Consider the following 22,176-nt stretch of genomic DNA (forward strand, 5'->3'; position numbering starts at 1 on the left):
TACTACACCCGGGCTTCTACCAACACTCTTCATAAATGTCATGGTCATGTTACCTGTGACATAGCCTATTGGATCATTAGTCTTACCCCACAGAGTTCTCGGCTACAGCATGGAGGTTGCATTTTGGGTGAGATATTTTCTTGGTCCCCATGTTATTTACTTTAAGTCCTAAATCAATTGGCTGGGTCTAATTTGCATTGCTATGTAAAGTTTACAACCATTCATTTGATAAAACCAAAATCAAGTGTAATTGAGTTTGACTAAGTATTATGGTGCCTGATGTCCTAAAAATAATAAGCGTAATGCCATTGAGAAGTAAAAAAAAAAAAAAAAAAAAAAAAAAAGGTTTCCTTGTTTACATGAATTTTCTCTTTTTGGCAACTAACATCATGTTTAATAAATTACTGTACTTTGTGGTGTCCTTCATGTTAGGAAGAATTAATTTACCTTTACCACTTTTTTCCCACTGGCAAAATTAGACATAATTCAACTCCATTACCCATTTTGATATTATTCTGAAACATTATTACCCAGAAATGAGACTTGTGAGGCTTTGACAGGATGTAGTGCATTTAAAAATTTACCTAAATAGGATAGTTTTGATAGGGCTATTAAATGACTCATAATAAAAGCTAAACATAGAAAGAGTATATCAACTCCCGGGTTGACATTCAGTTTCTGTCTCTCCCCTCTTGGCTTTATCATAATAAGAGAGGGGGCAAAGCTTCCAGTAGCCCAAATCACTGTCACCAGCTTTACACGATGGCATTCAATGACAATATTTGCACGACCTAATGCTGATTGCATTAATTAGACTCCCATGTTGCTTTGATTAAATCTCCTCATTGCATCGTATTCTCAATCAAAAATGTAAATATGCACCTTTTCGATGTTCATTAATGCAAAAAAAGCTAAACATTTAAAGAGATTAAAATGGAAGCTATGGATATCCTTGTTTTCTGCTATCTTTAACAGCTACTGAAAGTTTAATAAATGGGCTGCTCAGGTATTTCCTGGCCACTTATTTAGTGACCTTTGTCATGCTTCCTATCAGAAAATTTGGAAACTGTTGCTCAAGGGTAACATACACAGCCTGTCTATTCTGCTGTATAAACAGATTGAATTGCATGGTTAGAAGACTGATGTATATTGTGCTTCTTTTGTTTTACTTCTTAGCTTTGATATAATGACAAACTTCATTTGCTTTAAAAATATATTTTGTTTTATTCAATTTTGGCTTTGGTGCAAAACTACAGAAAATATCTTTTGGAACTCTATCATGCTTGTCAAAGAAGAAATCCTCAGGCCACCTAGGGTAGGGATTGGCAAACTTTTTCTGTAAAAGGCCAGACAGTATACTTAAGACTTTGAGAGCCAGAGAGTCTCTGTCACAACTATGTGATTCTGCCCTTTTGGCATGAAAGCAGCCATAAACAATAGTAAGCAAATAATTGTGGTGGTACACCAATAAAGCTTTACTTACAAAAACAGGCCAAGGCCCAAGTTAGCAAACAGGTGTGGTTGTGTACCAATAAAGCTTTATTTACAAAAACAGGCTGAGGCCAAATTTGGGCCACAGGCCATAGGTTGCCAGCCCCAGATTTAGGGCATCAATATTTAAGTGGATGCATAAGAAGAATATGAGAATTGCTCCAACAAGAAAGGGCCTCATCTTCCAAGATAATTGAAGCCCTGCCTGGGACTCCACCTGGTATACCAGTCTTAATTAGCTCAGGATGTGATAACAAAGTATTGATTGGTTGGCTTATAAACAACAGAAATTTATTTCTAACAGTTCTGGAGGCTGGAAGTGTGAGATCAGGGTACCAGCAAGGTCAGGTTCTGATGAGAACTCTATTTGGATTACAGACTGCTGACATCCTCTGGTATTCTTGCATGGCAGAAAGAAAATTATCTGGGGCAGTAATCCCCTTCATGAGTGCTCTACCCTTACGACCTCATCACCACCCAAAGGCCCCGCTTCTACCCTCCAATACTATCACATTGGAGGTTAGAATTTCAACATATGAATTTTGAGAGGACACAAACATTCAGTCCATTGCACACCCAAAGTGTCATCACAGCCCAAGCTTTCTTTACCATACCTCTAAGATTTTACCATCCATGAATTTACTGATAGTTTCACAAAATTTGACTCAGAAAAAATTGGTCAAAAAAATTAAACAGAAACAGATTCTTCCCTGAACTGTCTTTAGTTGTAGTCAGAATCCTTAGCTTTATGCACAGTGATGAAGTCATTGAGGACATTGATTGGTGCTATTTTCTAGGGTAATAGTTTTGATTTCTCTATATTTTCTGGAACAAATTATGTCCAAGAATGCCTCAGAATTTTGAGTTTCTAAACCTGTTGACTTTCCTCTCTTCCCTTACACTTCACTCTCACCCCATTATCCAAATAGCTTTATTAAAAGTTTTAGTTTGAGGTATTTGTTCCCAAATAAAAGGCAATGATTATATATTTCAAGAAGTCAACATGGCTTTCTTTGTTGCTATCCAGTCTGCCTTTCCTATGGTTAATGAAGTCCCACTAATTTATTGTAGGTATTGCCTGCCCACAAAGTATAGGTCTGCTTACAGACCCAATACCAGTTCTCACTCTGATATGTTAGTGTCAGGGATGTATACTCACAGGAAAACACATTTGTGTTACTCTAAGGAATATTTTTATGTATCATTATTTTTATGGATATATTATTCAAAAATGCATTTTTGTTCATTAAGACACACAGAAATCTGTTAGTGGTCATTGCTAGTTGCCCGAGCATTAAGAGTATTCAGTGGAACAAATTTTGTGTGGTCCCAAAGACTTAGATGACTAATAAGGAGAAAATGATAAGATAGGTTATATTCTGTTTTTGAAATGTGAGTTTACCATTTTCTTTTATTTTTCTCTTTTCTTTAGTTTCTGATGGCAAGTGAATTTACAGGATGGGGAGTATATTTGCAACCCCTATTTCCTGATATAAAGGCATAGTTTGAGAATTTTAGTAATGTCAGTAAGGGTCAAGGGTGCTTTCCTACCATCTGTATATAGCTTTCCCACAAGTTTGGGCCATCAGAAAATAGAGAAAAGATGCTCTCTTCCCAGCTTCCAAATGACTGCCTGGAAGGATGTAGGTAGATGGTGTGTGATTTGGACATATGGATGCTGGAACACTATCCATGCCACAGCAGTGGATCCTAGTCTGCTCCTTATTTAACAGATAGGAGGGTGAACTCAAAGTGTACCAAATGTGTCTGCTCAGAGAACATCTCCAGAATATAATTCTAGCTCCCTCAAATCCTTCCCCACAACAGACATTTCACATGCTTTGCTGGTTACTTCTGCAGAATGAAGAGTTGTTTTATCTCCAATCTGAAATCACATTCCTGAAGAACTCAGATTAAGAAGATAGACAGCCCCCTATTAGAATGCATATTGTGCTATAACTGCTGAAATGAGACTATGGGTCCCCTTTCATTCTATAGCTGCATAAACAAGTTATAAGAAGATACTAACTTATCAGGGATAGCAGGTAGCTACATTTCTTATTTCTGACTTCTTAAGGAAGAATCAAGAATCTATTATAAGCCTGACTTTTTTTTTTTTTTAAATGGAGTCTCCCTCTGTTGCCCAGGCTGGAGTGCAGTGGTGCAATCTCCGCTCACCGCAACCTGCGCCTCCTGGGTTCAAGCAATTCTCTCACTTCAGCCTCCTGAGTAGCTGGATCTACAGGCATGCACCATCACACCTGGCTAATTTTTGTATTTTTAGTAGAGACGGTGTTTCACCATGTTGGCCAGGCTGGTCTCGAACACCTGACCTCAGGTGATGCACCCACGTCAGCCTCCCAAAATGCTGGGATTACAGGCATGAGCCACAGCACCTGGGCCAAGTCTGACATTTTTTAAACAAATATATAAGGTGACCTTGGTCTCTAAATTAGCAGTGCAATGGCAAAGCCTCAATTTACCATAAAGTAACTGCCCCCTATAACTTCAAACTCAAGGTTAGCTTTCCCATATTAAAGCTCGCACAGACTTGAGATTAGGCCTACTTTGGGCCCTCTTCCCAAGAGCTACTGCCTCCAAAATGCTCTATGAACTTGATCATCAGGATGAATGTATTTGAAAATAAGTCATGAGAATTTGTATAGTTTAGTAAATAGGTAAAAAAGAAAAACAAAAACAAAAACTGTATTGAAGCTTTTTTCCATACAGCCTGATCTTTACAACTTAATTATTTTTTTCCCTTTTGATCCTGGGGGAATTCGCCCAAACTTGCCACCCTGAAATGGTCTCCAGAGTAGAGTGACTCCCAGTAGAGTGACCAACTATCCCAATTTGCCTAAACTGAGGAAGTTCCCTGGATGTGAGAGGTTTGGGGCCAAAATTGGGAAGTTCTCAGGCAAACCAGGACAAGTTAGTCACCATTAGAGTAACATAAACAATGACCAAAAATCCAGTTGCCAAATATGTGGAGATGGAGCAAGTAAGGGTAAAAAATATAAAGGAAAGAGAGTAATAATGAATTAGTATACATCACACTTGTGGTCACAAGTAGCAATAGTGGATAACTACTAGCTCTGAAACCACAGACTGGCTTGGTTAGGGAATACTGTTGAAGCCTCAATCGGAGTCCAGATTATCAAGTGAAGTAGTACTTTCAATGAACCTAAGGTCTTTGAGTAGAAGTCCCCAGGAGAGCAGTCACTGCCCCCAAGCTATTCATTAGCACAGAAGAAAATTCCCAGACCAAATGGGAATGCCAGGGGTGTACCTAAGGCTCCCACGGTGTTCCGATTGAGAACGTGAAACATCTCTGTTTGGATGAAGCATCAAGTTGGCTAGTGTAGATACAACACATTCAGAGAAAATGATAAAATAAGAATTTCAAAAGTAAGTAGCTGCAAGGAAAATATTTTGTCAACATGAAAGATCTTAATGTTTACGTTGATAAATTTTAAAATATTGCTCCATCATGTCATAGTTTTATAAGATTTTCACTACTCAAATTACGCAGTGGGTTTCCTTCTGCCCAGGGCATCTGAGTAGAAAGGGATCAGAGATCATGTCATTTCTGATTTGGAAAATAAATCAGTTTTATTTGACAATCTGCCATCACAGACTGATTTCTGTGTTCATTGTTTACCTTTTTCTGTAGCAAAATCAGCTTTAGTATTATTTCATCCCAAAATGAATAATTCAAACAGTAAAAAATTCAGCCAAGTCAACCTGTTTTATTGGTGTTCTGGTTTGGTTGAATCTTCCTTTTTCTTTCTCCCTTCTGTCCCCTCTCCTAATAGAACGAAATGGTTTATTTTGAACAAGGTATACACAGTTTGGTTTACTCGGACACCAAAGCTGTATCAAATCAGGGAGAAGAGTGAGAGAGAAATGCAAATAGAACTCCTGTGCCAGGGTAATCAGTAACACTTGTCCACGGCATTTCTGTAGGACTACCGAGTGAATATTTTTCTGAGACAACAGTGGAATGATTCACGGCTGGCGTACAGTGAGTACCCAGATGACTCCCTGGACTTGGACCCATCTATGCTAGACTCCATTTGGAAACCAGATTTGTTCTTTGCCAATGAGAAGGGTGCCAACTTCCACGATGTCACCACTGACAACAAATTGCTACGGATTTCGAAAAATGGCAAAGTGCTCTACAGTATCAGGTAAGCCTCCATTGGCTGCACATGTTCGCATCTCCATTTCTCCGCTAATGTAGAGCTGCCTGATTCTGCAGGGTAGGATGTATATGAATATTTGACTTTTGTGGTTTCCTGTTTATCATTTGAATCTTAAAGTTGGTGGAGAGTGTCAGAAGTCCCTTTGGTCTCATAAATGTGATTCTCCATAACAAAAATATATTTGGTAGGATGGTACATGGTTAATGGTATTGTGTAATCACCTGCACAAATGTGTTCCTGATTGCTTCAGTAAAGGAAGTACAGGCTATTCAGTTCAATTGCCATTAAGCATAATATACAAAATCTCATTTCAATAATTCTGCCATTCTGTAACATTCAAGCACGCACGCACACACACACACACACACACTCACAAATTCAATAGCTCAGCATAGTCATTAACAACATACTTTTAGCTGGATACGTGGAAACCTGGTTCCAATGTCAGCTTTGCTTCTAAGTAAACACGTGACCTTGATCTCTTAACTTTTCTTGGACTTCGGCCTGGGACAGACAATTCCTGAGATCCATTTTTGCTTTTATATTCAAATATGATCTTCTCCAGAAGTGTTATCACTCTAGGCTCAACATAATCTCCCCCTTTTCTGAACTCTAATAGCAGTTTCTCTGTGACTCTGTAAGGCTCTTATTTTTTCCTGCCTTATTATTTTGGTTACTGCTGTTCATGAGTATAGCATAAAAACATGGATTTCTGGAATTAGACAAATCTAGAATCAAACCCAAGCTTTGCCACTTACTAAGTTATGTAACCTATAACCCTCAGTTACCTTAATTTTAAAACGGGAAACTCCATGTTTATCTCTGTATATTCTTGTGTGAATGAGTAATGTAGTGGTCAGCAAATATTTTCTGTAAAGGGCCAGATATTATCTTAAATGTTGCAGACCAGATTGCCTCTGTTGCAACTACTCAACTCTATCATTATAGCTCAAAAGCAGCCATAGGTAATATACAAACAATGGGATATTGCTGTGTCTCAATAAAATTTTATTTACAAAAATAGGTGGTGGACTGGATTTGGCCCTTTGACTGTAGTTTGCCAACCATCGATATAAGATACATTAAAAATACTTGCCGCAGTGCCTGACACAGAGTAAATGTTTGATAAATAAAATAATGGCTATCTGTATTTTAAAATCAGTTCTTTTTTTAATGCTCAACATCTCTAATCATTAGAGAAATGCAAATAAAAACCACAATGAGACACCATCTCACACCAGTCAGAATGGCTACTATTAAAAAGTCAAAAAATAAGAGATGCCAGTGAGGTCACAGAGAAAAGGGAACTTTTATACACTGCTGGTGGGAATGTAAATTAGTTCAGCCATTGTGGAAAGCAGTTTGGCAATTTCTCAAACAACTCAAAGCAGAATTACCATTCGAACAGGCAATCCCATGATTGAATATATACCCAAAGGAATATAAATCATTCTACCATAAAGACACATGCACGTGTACATATGCTCATTGCAGCACTATTCACAATAGCAAAGACATAGAATCAACCTAAATGTCCATCAGTGGTAGACTAGATAAAGAGAATGTGGCGGCTGGGCGCCGTGGGTCACGCCTGTAATCCCAGCACTTTGGGAGGCCGAAATGGGTGGATCACGAGGTCAGGAGTTCAAGACCAGCCTGGCCAATATGGTGAAACCCCGTCTCTACTAAAAAATATAAAAAATTAGCCGAGCATGGTGGTACGTGCCTGTAGTCCCAACTACTCAGGAGGCTAAGGCAGGAGAATCGCTTGAACCTGGGAGGCGGAGGTTGCAGTGAGCCGAGATAGTGCCACTGCACTCCAGCCTGGGTGACAGAGTGAGAGACTGTCTCAACAAACAAAAACAAAAAACAAAACAAAACAAAAACGGGCACTATACACCATGGAATACTACACAGACATAAAAAAGAATGAGATCATATCCTTTGCAGCAATATGGTTGGAACTGGAGGGCATTATCCTAAGTGAACTAACACAGGAACAGAAGAATACTGTTCAGTGAATAGTACAGAATAGTACAGTACTGTTCAATTGAACATGCAGTACAAACGCTGCATGTTCTTAATTTATAAGTGGGAGCTAAGCATTGAAAATATATGGACACAAATAAGGGAACAACAGACACTGGGGCCTACTTGAGGGTAGAGGGAAAGAGGAGCACGAGAATCAAAAAACTGCCTTATAGGGTACTATGCTTATTGCCTGGATGGTGAAATAATCTGTACACCAAACCTCGATGACATGCAATTTATCTATACGAGAAACCTGCACAAGTATCCCTGAACCTAAAATCAGCGTTTAGAAAAATTAATGTTCCTTTTCAGCAGTAAGCTCTTAGCTCTTTCAATTCAACATATTTGGTTTTTGTCTTTTTTGTAACATCTACCAAAGGTCTAGGACAATGTACTGTATATGAGAGATAGTACATTGAATAAACTATTGGCATTTAAAGGTCCTTAACAGAATGCCCCGTTTCTCTATATAAATTTATTACCAAAAAAGTGGACAGCTAGTCTCCTTGCAAATAATTTTTCCAAGTTTGCTCACCATCATCACAACCTCATTTGACAACTCTATATATGATTTGGTTTTGTATTGTAAATTTCATTCTTATACCTAGTAACTTCACAGCCTGCTGATGGCTGACAGCCCCAATGTCTTGTGGAATAAAAGAAGCTGCTCATTTGTAAAAAGTGGCAAAGTCACTGCTTGCACAGAAAACCAGGAAACTTCCCCCAATGACCATTTCATTTTTAAGGAAACACAAAACATTCTCCATGGTGATGTGTTTGGCTGGTGTAAAATGCAGTACTGAGCACAACATAAGTTGATCAGACCTGATAAAATGGGACATATGTAGAGTGTGGTGCTAGCAAGGAGAGTTATAAAAAGCAGCACAGAGCATCAGCTGCCCCAGCTAATCCTCCAGGCCTTGGGTGGCATTTGCTCTAATGAATACCAGGCATCACACACTGCTGAAATAAAATCAGGTTGTTGTTGCTGTTGTTGCTTTCTTGCTGTTTTATGAAGGTCTCTACATTCTAGAATCATGAAGAATATGATGCTCCCAAGCCTAGACCCAGAGGCAATTCTTGTATCTCTGGTTTCCAAGCATAGCACATTACAGGCCCTGAAATGCCCTAACAACTGTTTTGGATTAGGTGGGGATTGTCCTGTGGCAGGCTGTTTTATACTTTTCTTTCATTGTGAGTATTTTCTGAAATCAAAATAAAAAACCTTGGTAAAGGAGAATTGGGGATATCATTTTAAGAAAATACAAGCTGTTGGGAGATTTGAACTGCAAGAATCTAATTATTTGCCTAGAAGGGCTTTTGATGAACCAGATACTGTACTGGGTCTAGAGATCCAGAACTAAGTAAGATGTGGTCCTTCCCCTGGAATGACTTCAGTCTAACAAGGCAGGTGGACGCATGATAAATTAAGTAATAGGAATAAATAGAAAACAAGGAAAACAAAAGTGGCTCTAATTTTGCAAATGAATTATGAGATCAAAATATTGTCAGAATTTGGGAGTTGGCATCCACAGTCCTGTTTGTCAGTGGGCTCAATTTAACTAGAGGTCAAGGAGTCACTAATGCTAATATATGCCCAGCTGCAGGTTTGACTCAAGTTTAAGGCCAAGGGGGGTACAGTTGTGTCCATGTCTTAAAGGTGCTGAAAAGTTCCTGCTGAAGTTCCATTAGAAAGTAATTTCCCTGCATACTCAGGTTTACAACACGAATACTCCCAGGAGAGGAAATCCACTGGCTTAAATCCATACTAAACTCTAAAGAGCTGATATAAAATTTATTTCTGAGGATGAACATACTGGATTCCTAAGAGGAGAAATGGGATAGAATGAAGAAAGGTTGGGAAAGATACAAGGAAGGGGCTAGAAGTACCAAATAAAAACCCTAAAACTGTCTCCACATACACAGTAAATACTTAAGCAATTATTTAATTATGTAAGCATGTGGTCCACATTTTAAAAAGTAATGTTCTGTCTTGATACTCTGTATTTGCATTTTCCTGAAACCTAAAGCAAATACCAATTGCATTTAATCTGGGAAAAATTCCATGCTTTTCTTTTTTTTTTTTTTTTTTTCTTTTATTATTATTATTATTATTATTATACTTTAGGTTTTATGGTACATGTGCGCAATGTGCAGGTAAGTTACATATGTATACATGTGCCATGCTGGTGCGCTGCACCCACCAACTCGTCATCTAGCATTAGGCATATCTCCCAATGCTATCCCTCCCCCCTCCCCCCACCCCACAACAGTCCCCAGAGTGTGATGTTCCCCTTCCTGTGTCCATGTGTTCTCATTGTTCAATTCCCACCTATGAGTGAGAATATGCGGTGTTTGGTTTTTTGTTCTTGCGATAGTTTACTGAGAATGATGATTTCCAATTTCATCCATGTCCCTACAAAGGACGTGAACTCATCATTTTTTATGGCTGCATAGTATTCCATGGTGTATATGTGCCACATTTTCTTAATCCAGTCTATCATTGTTGGACATTTGGGTGGAATTCCATGCTTTTCTTAGCTTTGTAGGTGTAGGAGTAGAATTAACTCTCTATGGACACCAAAGCCCAAGGTTTTGATGGTCAAACAAAACATATAGAAATATACAGTCCACTGATTTCATAACAAGCAAGATCACATTTCCTAATACTTCATATATCTGTGTTCCAAAAGGTAGGGGTCTAAAAAAAAAGAGAAGGCAGTAGACCAGAACTCCATAAGTGTCATCCTTATGAACACTTGGGGTACTTGACTAAAATTCAAACAAATCTTTTCAATAGGAAGGAAAGGCCTTATCTCAGTGTTAATAAACCTTTTATCCAGTGATGTAGGACACAATCTTTGTTGATGAAAAAGTACCAAATCCATTTCTGTCCATTTTTCTTTAATATTCACTCTCTAATGTTTTATCTTACTCTCTTTTTTTTCTAAGTTTTTTGTTGACCTGCCCCATTAATTATTGATCGTCTCTGACAAAAGTATACATTTTGATTTGTAAACCTTCTTCAGAGAAAGTCAATAATCCAGAGAATAAAGATCAAGTACTGAGTAAGATGTGGTCCTTCATCTGGGATGGGGAAAGAGTCAAATTCTAAATTCAGAGAGAGTCAAATTCTAAATTCACATTACTTACAATGAATCCATACTTGAATCCATACTGAAATAGTGAGGTGAGTCTCGAAGGTTGTACATATTATTGTTTAAACAATATTTGTTGAATTTAATATAATGAGTTGGAATAAAGGTCAGGACATCATGGGATATGGTAGACAACATGAAAGAAAAAAGGAGAAGGTGAGCATTTTTGAAGAACAGCTTGCCTCACATGCCCACAGTATCTTTGCTGATATTGTCTTCTTTTTAAAAATCCCATTGCTTCTGAGAATTTAGTCAGAAATATTACTTTTATAGAAGGAATTTTTTTAAAATTTGAAGTTACCTTGTAAAATATCTAATCCAACACCCTTGTTTTGTTGATAAGGACGTCACAATGGAGCTAGTAAGTAGGAAAGCTAGGACAAGAATCAGGGCTCTTAACTTCTGTTTCAGTGCTGTCATTTCCTACCCCCACATTAATTCCTCATTTACTTCAACCCAAGTCCAAAGACACAAACACACACAATTCATGTTGCAGCAAAGGGGATCATTTCATGCTTTTTCATGGCTGTGTAGTATTCTATGGTATATATGTACCACATTTTCTTTAATCTACCATTGATGGGCAGCTAGGCTGGTTCCATGTCTGCTATTGTGGATAGTGCTGTGATGAACATACAATTTCATGTGTCTTTTTGTAGAACAATTTATTTTCCTTGGGGTACACACCCAGGAATGGGATTGCTGGGTCGAATAGTATCTCTGTTTTAAGTTATTTGAGAAGTCTCCAAACTAGTTTACACAGTGCCTGAACTAATTTACATTCCCACCAACAGTGTGTGTTTGCTTTTCTCTGCAGCCTTGCAGCATCTGTTGCTTTTTGACTTTTTGATAATAGCCATTCTGACTGGTGTGAGATGGTATCTCATTGTGGTTTTCATTTGCATTTTTCTAATGACCAGTGATAATGAACATTTTCTCCTATGTTTGTTGACCACGTGTATGTCTTCTTTTGAGAAGTGTCTGTTCATGTCCTTTGCCCATTTTTAATGGGGCTATTTGTTTTTTGCTTATTGATTGGCTTAAGTTCCCTATAGATTCTGGATATTAGGCTTTTATCAGATGCATAGTTTGTGAACATTTTCTTCTATTCTGTAACTTGTCTGTTTACTCTATTGATAATTTCTTTTGCTGTGAAGAAGCTCTTTGGTTTAATTAAGTCCCATTTGGCAATTTTTGTTTTTGTTACAATTGCTTTTGGGGACTTGTCTAAAAATTATTTTCCAAGGCCAGTGTCAAGAATGGTGTTTCCTAGCTTCTGTCTAGGATTTTTTTTTTTCTTTTGAGACAACGTCTCACTCTGTCACCCAGGCTGGAGTGCAGTGGTGTGATCTTGGCTCACTGACAACTCCGCTCCTGGGTTCAATTGATTTTCCTGCCTCAGCCTGCCAAGTAGCTTGGATTATATGTGCATGCCACCATGCCCAACTAATTTTTGTAGTTTTAGTAGAGACGGGGTTTCTCCATGTTGGCCAGACTGGTCTCGAACTCCCGACCTCAAGTGATCTGCCCGCCTCAGCCTCCCAGTGTTGAGATTACAGGCATGAGCCACCGTGCTCAGCCCTGTCTAGGATTTTTATAGTTTGAGGCCATACACTTAAATCTTTAATCCATCTAGATTTAATTTTTGTATATAGTAAAAGGTGGTAGTCCAGTTTCATTCTTCTGCATATGGCTAGCTAGTCATTCCAGCATCATTTTTTGGGAAAAGGAGTCCTTTCCCCAGCTTGTTTTGTCAAAGATCAGCTGGTTGTGTGTGGCTTTATTTCCGGGTTCTCTATTCTGTTCCATTGGTCTATGTGTCTGTTTTTGTACCAGTACCATGTTGTTATTACTGTAGCCTTATAGTACAGTTTGAACTTGGGTGTGTGATGCCTCCAGCTTTGTTCTTTTTGCTTAGGATTGCTTTGGTTATCTGGGCTCTTTTTTGGTTCTGTATGAATTTTAGAATAGTTTTTTTTTCTAATTGTGTGAAAAACGACATTGTTAGTTCGATAGGAATAGCATTGAATCTGTAAATTGCTTTGGGCAGTATGACTATTTTAATGATATTGATTCTTCAAATTTATGAGCATGGGTTGTTTTTCCATTTAGTTGTGTCATCTCTGATTTCCTTCAGCAGTGTTTTGTAGTTCTTCTTGTAGAGATCTTTCTCCTCTTTGGTTAGCTGTATTCCTAAGTATTTCATTTTTTTTATAGTTATTGCAAATGGTATTGTGTTCTTAATTTTACTCTCAGCTTGAATGTTATTGGTGTATAGAAATGCTACTGATTTCTGTACATTGATTTTGTGTCCTAAAATTGTACTAAAGTCATTTATCAATTTAGGAGCCTTTTGGCTGAGTCTTTAGGGTTTTCTAGGTATAGAATCATATCATTAGCTAAGAGAAATAGTTTCAGTTCTTCTCTTCCTATTTAGATGCCTTTTATTTCTTTCTCTTGCCTGATTGCTCTGGCTAGGAATTTCATTATTATGTTTAATAGGAGTGGTGACAGAGGACATCCTTGTCTTGTTCCAGTTCTCAAGGGGAATGCTTCCAGCTTTTGCCATCCAGTATAATGTTACCTGTGGGTTTGTCATAGATTGCTCTTATTATTTTGACAATGTTCCTTTGATTCCTAGTCTGTTGATGGTTGTTATCATGAAAGGATTTTGAATTTTATCAAAAGATTTTTCTGTGTCTATTGGGATGATCATATGGTTTTGCTTGAACCTTCCTCAAAATATATGCATATTTTGGCAGGGTGCAGTGGCTCACGCCTGTAATCCCAGCACTTTGGGAGGCTGAAATGGGTGGATCACGAGGTCAGGAGATCGAGACCAGCCTGGCCAACATGGTGAAACCCTACCTCTACTAAAAAAAAAAAAAAAAAAAAAAAAAAAGTACAAAAATTAGCCGGGCATGGTGGCGGGCGACTGTAGTCCCAGCTACTCAGGAGGCTGAGACAGGAGAGTCACTGGAACCCAGGAGGCGGAGGCTGCAGTGAGCAGAGATTGTGCCACTGCACTCCAGCCTAGGCAACAGAGCGAGACTCTATCTCAAAAAAAAAATATATATATATATATATATACATACACGTGTATATATATATATATTATATACGTGTATATATACATATATATGTGTATATATACGTGTATATATATGTGTATATAATATATATGCATATTTTGTGCATTAGGTTATTTAAGCTATTTTTTGTTTGTTTGTTTAGAGGAAGAGGTCCTTATCTTTATTAAAGAAGCTATGACCCTCCAACTGTTAAGAGCTTTGTTTCCAGATTTACTGCATGCCTCCAGAATGGGTATGCCTAAAGGTGAAGTTATTAAGGAAATATTGTTTGCTTTCAGTGTGTTATTAAACTGACCAGTTATCTGGGGGCCTCATACTACCATCTAATAAACCATAAATAATTATAAAATTGCCCCTCAACAATAGCACCCCATATCACCGAAGCATCTGTTTACCTCATCATCAACCTTTATCTGACCTAAAACTTATTGGCACCTAAAACTTTATGGCATTGGAGGTGTTTTGCTTGTTAATCCCTTTTGATTCTATTTGCAATTCTGGGTGTTGATAATTCAGTATTCTGCCTTCCCTGTCGTACTTGAGTTGTAATAGAGAGCTCTTGGGGATTGACATGCTTTTCTCTCTGATGATAGATTACAGGCACCACTGAGAGTAGGTATAGTGCAGATTTCTAGACAGACATCCAACGGTGTTCCTCCAAACAATCTTGTCTAATGACCAACTCTACCCACATACATAAAAGGCTAGCTTTTCTCACATGGCCTCCCATCCTTGACTCATCCTATAGTTTGATGCAAGAACTTCAAAAGATTCTAACTTTAGTTATATATTTTTTTATGGCATAGGGAATAAGGACATTCTCTATTTAGATGTCAGAGCCAAAAATAAAATGCACAATGAACTGAGACCTGCCTTAAATGTTGCCAGTGGTGTTGCTTTGATTACCTTACTCTCAATTTTGATGAGACACATAAGCCCGTATTTTCTATTAGAAGGCAGCTATGAAAAACTATGATTTCTTCTCGCTGTGCATATTTGGACCATTATTTATCTTTATGTTCTATAATCTAGGCAAAATTACATTCTCATTTTCTAACTCTGTGTCCAAATCCTCATTAGTATTGTGACTTAATGGAGTAATTAATGTCTGTAACATAAGCATCCACATCAGAATTAAGCAGTCTTCAGAGAAGTCCTGGGAAATGCCATGGAAACCACAATGATTCCATTCTTCCTAGAGGCGAGCAAGGTTGGGAGGGTGGGAAGCGCTGGCATGCACATATGCTAGTGGATTCAGCAGGAGCTGTGGTGCAGAGGGGCTATTTTTGGAGAGGGGCCCTTTAAAAAGGTATAGCTGAGGGTGGAAGTATGAAGGTCCAGAAAGTGTGTTGTATATATGACAGACTCTCATAAAGTATGGAAAGCTTTGTTGAGCTCCTGCTCAGGTTAGAAATACACAAACACTATGGGACCTAATATTGGTTCAGACACAACAGAGTAAGGATCTTGTATTAGTCAGGGTTCCCTAGAGGGACAGAACTACAAGTTACATGTATTTATGAAAGGGAGTTTATTAAGGAGAACTGACTGACTCACACCATCACAAGGTAAAGTCCCATGATAGGCTGTCTGCAAGTTGAGGAACAAGGAAGCCAGTGGTGGATCAGTCTGAGTCCCAAAACCTCAAAAGTAGGGAAGCCAACAGTGCAGCCTTTAGCCTGTGGCCAAAGGCCCAAGAGCCCCTGGCAAACCACTGGTGTGAGCCCAAGAGTCCAAAAGCTGAAGACTTGGAGTCTGATGTTCGAAGGCAGGAAACATCTAGCACAGGAGAAAGATGAAGACCGGAAGACTCAGCAAGTCGGCTCTTCCATCTTCTCCTGCCTGCTTTATTCTAGCCGTGCTGGCAGCTGATTAGATGATGCCTAGCCAGATTGAGGGTGGGTCTGCCTCTCCCAGTCTGCTGACTCAAATGTTAATCTCTTTTGGCAACACCCTCGTAGACATACCCAGGAATGATACTTTGCATCCTTCAATCAAGTTGACACTCAATATTAACCATTACAGATCTTATGCTTGTTTGGAGGAAAAGAGAGACTTGATCAATGAAATACATGGCAGCTAGCATGACCACTTGTCCTTAACTGTTTACATGACTGGACTAGCAATAGCAACCAGTAGGCTTTCTTCCATTTAGAGGTAACTTTACATTTCATTAACATTCATCAGAGTTTGCTCTTCAGGCAATGGTACAAAGAACAGAATACTGAGAAGATGGCTCAGGGCATTGTGATCTGCACACTTCCTTTCATCATTTACTATATCTCCCAGGATCATAGAACAGCCTTTCCAGCTCCATAAGTTTATCATTCTGGGTCTCAGTTTCCTCTATAAAATGAGACTGAACCAGACACTTAGACCAAGTATGAGGCTCTTTCTAGCACTATTATAAGTCTATAACTCAAAATAACCTCCCTCTCCTTCCCAAACCCCAAAACACTTTCCTGATGAGTAAATAAGAGTGCACTCTTCATGTCCGTTAGGGCTTGAGTCAGCAGAGGAGATTCAGCATTTCAAGGTGCCTGTCTTAAACTACTTGGATCTTTGAACCCCTTTCTCCCCAATTAAATATACAACTCCTGAGAAGAGGAACCCGATTTTGGAGTAGGTTAGGGAGGATTGGACTACCTGTAATTTAAGAGGCAGCATTAAAACATTCAACATGGCCGGGCACAGTGGCTCACACCTGCAATCTTAGCACTTGGGAGGCTGAGGAGGGTGTATCACTTTAGCTCAGGAGTTCAAGTCAAGCCTGAGCAACACGGCAAAACCCCATTCCTACAAAAAATACAAAAAAACTAGCTGGGCTTGGTGGCGTATGTCCATAGTCCCAGGTACTTAGGGGTCTGAGGCAGGAGGATCGCTTGAGCCCAGGAAGTCGAGGCTGTAGTGAGCCAAGATCACGCCACTGCACTCCAGCCTTGGTGACAAAGTGAGACTCTGTCTCAAAAAAAGAAAAATTCAACATATAGTTTACACAATGACAAATACTCAGTACCAAGTGCCCTGAGAAACTTCCCAGTTGTAAACTAGATCATTTGTACCCTCTGATTCAATCACCAGGAATATCTGTGAACTATTATTTTAGAATATGTTCATGAATCATAGGTTTATATACTTTTAGACAATTACACAAAGACGGTTGGCTGGGAAAATAATTGACTGAATATGCAGACTAAAGGAGTCATGTGGTAGATTTGAGCCAGCAGAGTTGAAGAGATAGTCTGCTGTTATTACTCATCACCTGAACTTTCTCATGGCAGAAAGCCAAAGGAAAACCAGAGGTCCTGGTGAGGCTGCTCAACTTACATTAATGTGGGCTTCTACCTGGTCCACACTGCTGCTTTTGAAAGGCTCCCTGGATGGCATTAATACCAAAATAAACATGCATAATATCACCATGGCTCTTATGAAACATATGAATTACTTTAGTGCATTCTCATAGCACATAATCCAAAGGAAAAGGTACTTTATTTTAAAATGGAAAAAAAAAATGTGTCCATCTGCGTATCTCAGCAGTCTCTCCAACAAGTTTCTTCTCGCTTGTGGCATTTAAAATTACAAACCAACATCTGTATCAAAGAGGATACGACATTTATCATTGGACAGTCATTAAAAGATTATTAAGTACGTATATTAATACAATTATGTGAAGTTCCACATGAGACATACTCTCAGAGCAAAGCCATCTCATTTCTGATTGATTGGTTATTTCAAATGACAATAAAACAAAGGTTTTATTTGATGTTTCATTTTAGTATGGATATTTTGCTAAACTTGAGCAGTCAGATGAAGGATAGAAAGAAAAAAGTACGCTAGGGGATTAAAGACAGAATTCTATTGGGGTGGGGCAAATGTCAGTTCTAAGGGTCAGGAATACTTGGATTCAAATTCAATTTTACTAAATGACCATAAAAAGTCATTTAACCTTTCTTTGACCTGCAGTTTTTCTCAGTTCCAGATTCATAATAAATGTTCAATGAATGTCTTAATTATCCCTGAGTTGGCTGTAGGATAAAAGGGAGGGAGTAGGGGCGACAGTGCCCCTTACCTTCCTTAACACATACATATGGACATACTTGTACCATTCAGGCTCCACTCACTTTCCGCACTTAGTCCAAAGCAGATGGATACTCTCCTTGCCTTGAGTTTCCTCTTTTTGGGAGACATGTAGCTCATAACAGAGGTGACAGTTGCATCTACTTTCAGATAATAGTTTAGCTGATGCTGTTCCTCCCCTTTAGCTGCTTGTTAAAAGTAAACTGAGGAATTATGCTTGGTTTCAAAGTGTTATCCAGTCAAGGATGGACCATCCTATCATCTGACCAGAACTCCATTCTCTCTCCAACCTTTGCCACCAGAAACAGTGGTCAGTAAGTCTCCACCAGTTACCACAATGGAAGTCTTTTTAATGCAGCAAAATACCAGCCAGATAACACAATTTTGCTCTCAGTTGTCAACAGGTACAAGGTTACTTTGGTTTTCTCAAAACGGTATCTGCAGTTCATAAGCATGCTTACACGTGTTGTCTTCCCCCTTTTTTTTAAAGTAAAATAAACTCAAAACATTTTAAAAATTGCTACACTGTACAGTAACTTTCTCTTTTTCTTCACCTCAATGCCACTATTAAATAGCTGTAATACTAGACACATAGTAACAATGAAAAAGGCAGTTCTCATTATTTCAATGTGCAGGCTACATTTTACCTTCACCAATGTTTGGATATATAAATAAATACTAGATGTGAAATGACTTTGAAATGTAAAATGTAACTAAGATGTGGGGGAGTATTGATTATTTAAATCTTTGGTAATTTGAGCTCCTTCCTCTGATGGTGTTCAATTTATCCCTCTTCTATTCAACACCTTCAAAACATTTTCATCCAGGAAATATCAAAGCATTTGGGAAAATTTTAGCTGCAGATTTATCAGTTGCTCTCCAAGTTGAATCCAATCCACATTTGGACTTAATTAACATGGGCCAACCATATGTGTGCACACTTTCTGAAAGGACCACACACAGATGGGAACAGATATTGTATTTTTGTCCTTCCCAGCTACTATTGCTCATTGCATATGGGTATTTTTTATGATGCCTTTATAATATTTAGTAAACATGGACCTTCCTACTCAGCCACTGGGATTTTAGTCAGGGGAGAGGAGAACAGCTAACGAGCCAAGCAGTGTTGCCATTTATCTCCTCTACATCCCAAGGTCAACAGGAAAAAAAAAAAAAAGAAAAAACAGCAAAAGTGCTTATTTGGAATTAATAGAGAGGAGAGTCTAACCATACAGCTTAGAAACAACCTGGGGTTTAGGTCCAGCCTTAGACAATATTGAAAAAATGATGTGTCTCGGGTGCCCAGCCACACTGTTCTGAGCCTTGTTTTTCATCTAGTTTCATCTTTCCCTTTGATTTTCTTAGTATGACAGTCTGCCCTTGGAGATATCAACAGGGAATCTGGGAATCTATCAATTCATTTACACAAAGAAGGAAATGAGTAACAGTACTTGAAACACATTTCTCTTCCTAGCTTTGCATCTTAATAGTCAAAGAAGCCTTTAGCTAAATGTGTATTTATTTATTATATATAGCAGCTAAGAGTTGGAAGGTGTTTGAGCAAGGATGTATTGGGACCTTTGTGGAACTCCCAATTTATACACCATTAATTTTTCAAACTTTGATTAGGTGGAAAGTCTTCCCAGGTACCAAGCTCAGGGCTGGAGTAGGCAGGACTCTCTCTATGCGTTACATGATGTAAGTTCAAAGTAGCCATTTCATCACAGAGCTTTCAGAAATGGTAAGTTAAAAAATTTCATTCCTTGCCTGCCTAACCAGACTTGGACCAATTCCTTTTGTTTTCTGTGAATAAAGATCCTCATGTGGGTACCTCAGGTTCAATTCAGGAGCATCAAGGCATGCTTCTCTGATAGACCGAAAGGGCCCTCTAAGGATCCAGGTATGTAAGAATAGATAACCTGCTCTACCCGATCACTGTGAGTGCTTATCTAGGCCCCAAGGGAGTAATTAAAGGGCCTTTACTTGATACTGTTCACATGTGTCTGATTTACATCATCAAAAGGATTGTTTAAGTGGGAGAGTTGGAAACAACTTCGAAAAGTTCAATAATAAATTGAAACTATTAGGATGTATATCTGCAATTCTGATATTAAGTTGTGATCTTCAAGAGACACACTGTCTTATTTTAAGTGTCTGGTGCCTGGTGCCCAATAAATATTTGCCAAAATACTGCCGAATGGATGTATAATACTAAGTTACAGCCCAGATGGAGTCCTGCTTAACACCAATCCCTCCACAATAAGACCTAGAGCTAGTCTTCCCATGTACTCTGTTCTTTATGACCAGTACCATGAGATTTACTAAAATTTTTGTTGTGGTTCATTCAATGCATGTTGCAGCCACCTCCCTAACTTCTTTTGAAATTTCTTGGTGGCCTATTTTCCAGACATCAGAGACAGTAATCTGATATGCTGCCATCGCCCTGAGTAGAGTTCACTGCCTACTTTTGGCCTTTGCACACCAGCATGTGTTAAAAGGCATGACGGTCTTGGCTTCTTCTCTGTCTCACCTAGAAACTGTCCTCCTACCCCTCTTGGCAGCTCTCCCAGTCTCCTAGCCACATCTACCATATTCTTGGTTGCCAGTGGACTGATTTTGGCTTCACTGCCCTGACTTAACCAGTATACCTCTCCAATGTGACTGAAGCCCATGATTAACACCCCCAACTTGTATCATTACCCCTAGTCCAATCACTTAGCAGCCTACTTGAGGCTAACTGTCCTACCCTAATATTGAGAGGCTTAGGGAGGAGAATCGCTTGAACCTGGGAGGTAGAGGTTACAGTGAGCTGAGATCATGCCACTGCACTCCAGCCTTGGTGACAGAGCGAGACTCTGTCTCAAAAAGAAAATAATAATAATATTTCCCAAAGGAGTGCTACTGTTACTGAAAAATTATAGATCCCTTTCTTAAAACTGTCTCCTTTTTGTCTATCACATTGACAGAAATCAAAGTCATCCCTTGGGATATGCTGAAGTAGTACTCCTTAAAGTGTGCTCCAGGACACCAGCATTGGTGTAACCTGGGCTGCTTATCGAGGGCCTGACAATCTGCATTCTGACCAAGCCCATAAGACAATGTTTATGCCCACCAGAGACTGAAACCCACTATACTAAAAGATGTTTGATCAGACAACCAGCCTAGCGGTGTTTTTTATCCCAGTGATTTCCTAATCTTCCCTCCCTCTCTCCATGTGTGGGCTGTATTAATGATGCACTTTTAACTTGACTTCTAACTTGCCCCCAGGCTAATTTCACTTAAGGTCTAGGTGGGTTAAGGTGACACTCTTGTTTGATACTTGATGCATCCTGTCAAATCTCCCTGACACTAGAATGTCACATGGTTCAGAAATTTCAAGGTACAACTGGGAGGAAAGATTCAACGGATCAACATGGTACAGGAAGGCCTTCCTTATGTTCTCAGTGAAAGAGTGAATAGTGTTCTAGGATGTTGGATGACAAAGCCCTATGGAAGCAATAAATGTCTCACCTATCTGCCCAGATTGCCAAGAAGTTCCTATTTTAAGAAGTGTTACTTGCACTTAAAGTGTTCATCATATTCAAGAGGGTAAATTTACCTATAAGAGGAAATCCTTCAAGCTGGTTGCATTCACTTATAGTTTATAATCACAGAGATGTTGAGCAGGATGGGGATGTTTGCTGGGGGAGGCCCAGAGATTTAGTCAAGATCAAATATCTCTTTATGGGTAAGCCAGATCTATCACCCAGGTTTCTGGGTTGCCGGGAGAGGCTGGAGGAGTTTTTAAAACAACAAGCCATGAGAATTCTGGGTGTTTGAGGAAAAATGAAAGGGGTATCCCTGAGCAGGTACAAGGCAACTAAGGTGTCTATGACCAACTCTGCTGGCTTCATAGACAAAAGAGGATAATAAATTGGTAACAGATTATTTTCCTAAGGAGGAAATGTGAAATGTGATAGAGTGGGAAATAATAAAGGGAATTTGATATCAGTTAAAGCTGTATTCAGATCTAACTTTGGTCGCTTACTGGTTTTATGACTTTGGGAACAAAGCTTAAACTCCGTGAGCTTCAATTTGCTTATCTCAAAAATGGAGGTAACACTGTCTGCCTTGTGTGATAAT

The 22,176-nt window shown here is 38.9% G+C and overlaps 1 protein-coding gene across 2 annotated transcripts in view; it reads left to right on the plus strand.

Annotated features, from left to right (window-relative positions):
* Positions 1 to 22,176, plus strand: part of GLRA2 (glycine receptor alpha 2) — a 213,211-nt gene that overhangs the window by 45,132 nt on the left and 145,903 nt on the right. For both annotated transcript variants that reach the window (XM_054471731.1, XM_054471732.1), the window contains exon 4: positions 5,458 to 5,681. In XM_054471731.1, coding sequence (XP_054327706.1) covers positions 5,458 to 5,681 — 224 coding nt within the window. The remainder of the gene's footprint in view (positions 1 to 5,457; positions 5,682 to 22,176) is intronic.

This window comes from Pongo pygmaeus, chromosome X, assembly GCF_028885625.2.
Source record: "Pongo pygmaeus isolate AG05252 chromosome X, NHGRI_mPonPyg2-v2.0_pri, whole genome shotgun sequence".
NCBI lineage: Eukaryota > Metazoa > Chordata > Mammalia > Primates > Hominidae > Pongo > Pongo pygmaeus.